We start from the raw sequence: 1,656 nt of genomic DNA on the forward strand, positions 1-1,656 counted from the left end.
GCAACAATGTGATAGTTCACCAACAGCTTCAGTTACTGAATTAATCAATATGTGATGGATCAGTTGCTCTAGAGTTGCTCAATGGATGAAATTTGTTTTATGATTGAACCATTTCTAGGTCTTGTTATATATTCATGGGAGGCTTCAGTGAAAATCATTCAACAATACATTATTTTGCATAGTGTTTGTTTTTGCACACCTCTGTGTATGAGCACGTTCTCCTTTCATTTTGTGTTTGTGTATCTCTCATACAAGATGCATATAATTAGCTGTTAGTTAATAGATGTATTTTATAAGCAATGCAATGTAACTGGTCCATACTTTCAACAATGCACAGATTACAGAAGATTGTTCCATTGCTATAAATATATGTAATAAATATAATATTTTCTGTTCCCTCTCATGTAGTTGATTCAGAGCTGAGGACCATGGGGAACTCATCTCACAACACTTCATTCATATTGTCTGCATATGGAGAAACTGGGCGGATTAGATACTTCTACTTCACCATTACTCTAGTAGTTTATGTTGCCATCATTGTTGCAAACTCACTTCTTATAGCAGTGATCTCAGTGGAGAGGACCCTGCATGAGCCCATGTATTTCTTTTTGTGTGCTCTGTCTGCAAATGAATTGTATGGAAGCACAGCTCTCTTCCCTTCGCTTTTGGTCAACATTTTGTCAGACATACAAGAAATTGCAAAGGTCGCATGTCTTGTGCAAGTTTTCTGCTTGCACACCTATGCAAGTACTGAGTTTTCAACTTTAGCTGTGATGGCATATGACAGGTATGTCTCCATCTGTTACCCACTACAATACAACAGCATCATGACTCCTAAGAAAGTGTGCACGTTTATTGTATCAACTTGGCTGCATTCGACAATTGGAATTGCCATCACTATAACCTTAACTATGTGCCTGCCATTGTGTGGCAACATTATAGAGAAAGTATATTGCGACAACTATTCATTAGTCAAGCTTTCTTGTATAGATAACACTGTTAATAACATTTATGGGCTTATCAGTACATTTCTGTACACAGGTATCCTGTTGACCTTAATTTTATATTCATACACAAAAATACTTAGTATTTGTGTGAAATCTTCTAGGGAATCCAGGGTTAAAGCTGTGAATACCTGTGCTCCACATCTCATTTGTCTTGTAAATTACTCAGTTGGATGTCTCTTTGAAATTGTTCAAAATAGATTCAATATGAGACATGTCCCATTTATAGTGAGAATAATATTATCAATATATTTTATAATATTTCCTCCTCTCCTCAATCCAGTTATTTACGGCATCAGAATTGCAAAAATCAGAACAACAGTTAAAAAGGTTTTAGTCCCATGCATAATAGCTCCATGCGTTAAAGACACAACTGAATGAGGGCTAAATAAATAAATCCGTTTTATAACCACACACTGAACCTTTTGAAAGATTGAACATTGATAATCAGTGAAAAATGCAAATGCTTGTAAACTGCTTTTCTACATTTGCCCCCACTGTGTTCTCTCAAGTGGTACGCAGTAGTGTGTGTGGTAATGGGCCATACAAATGATTTCCTGGTCTGCTTGTTTGTCAGTAGGTTAGAGATTTAAAAAGTTGAACTACACTTACTATATTATATTAGCACTCTAAGATGAAACATTGAATTATT

At 35.6% G+C, this 1,656-nt stretch overlaps 1 protein-coding gene across 1 annotated transcript; it reads left to right on the forward strand.

Moving 5' to 3' along the window:
* Positions 1-428: 428 nt before the first annotated feature.
* Positions 429-1,385, forward strand: LOC102683913 (olfactory receptor 4B13-like). Its single transcript, XM_015341250.2, has one exon. It carries the CDS (start codon positions 429-431, stop codon positions 1,383-1,385), a length of 957 nt encoding a protein of 318 aa, XP_015196736.2.
* Positions 1,386-1,656: the final 271 nt, after the last annotated feature.

This window comes from Lepisosteus oculatus, chromosome 5 (genome assembly GCF_040954835.1).
Source record: "Lepisosteus oculatus isolate fLepOcu1 chromosome 5, fLepOcu1.hap2, whole genome shotgun sequence".
NCBI classification, from domain to species: Eukaryota; Metazoa; Chordata; class Actinopteri; order Semionotiformes; family Lepisosteidae; genus Lepisosteus; species Lepisosteus oculatus.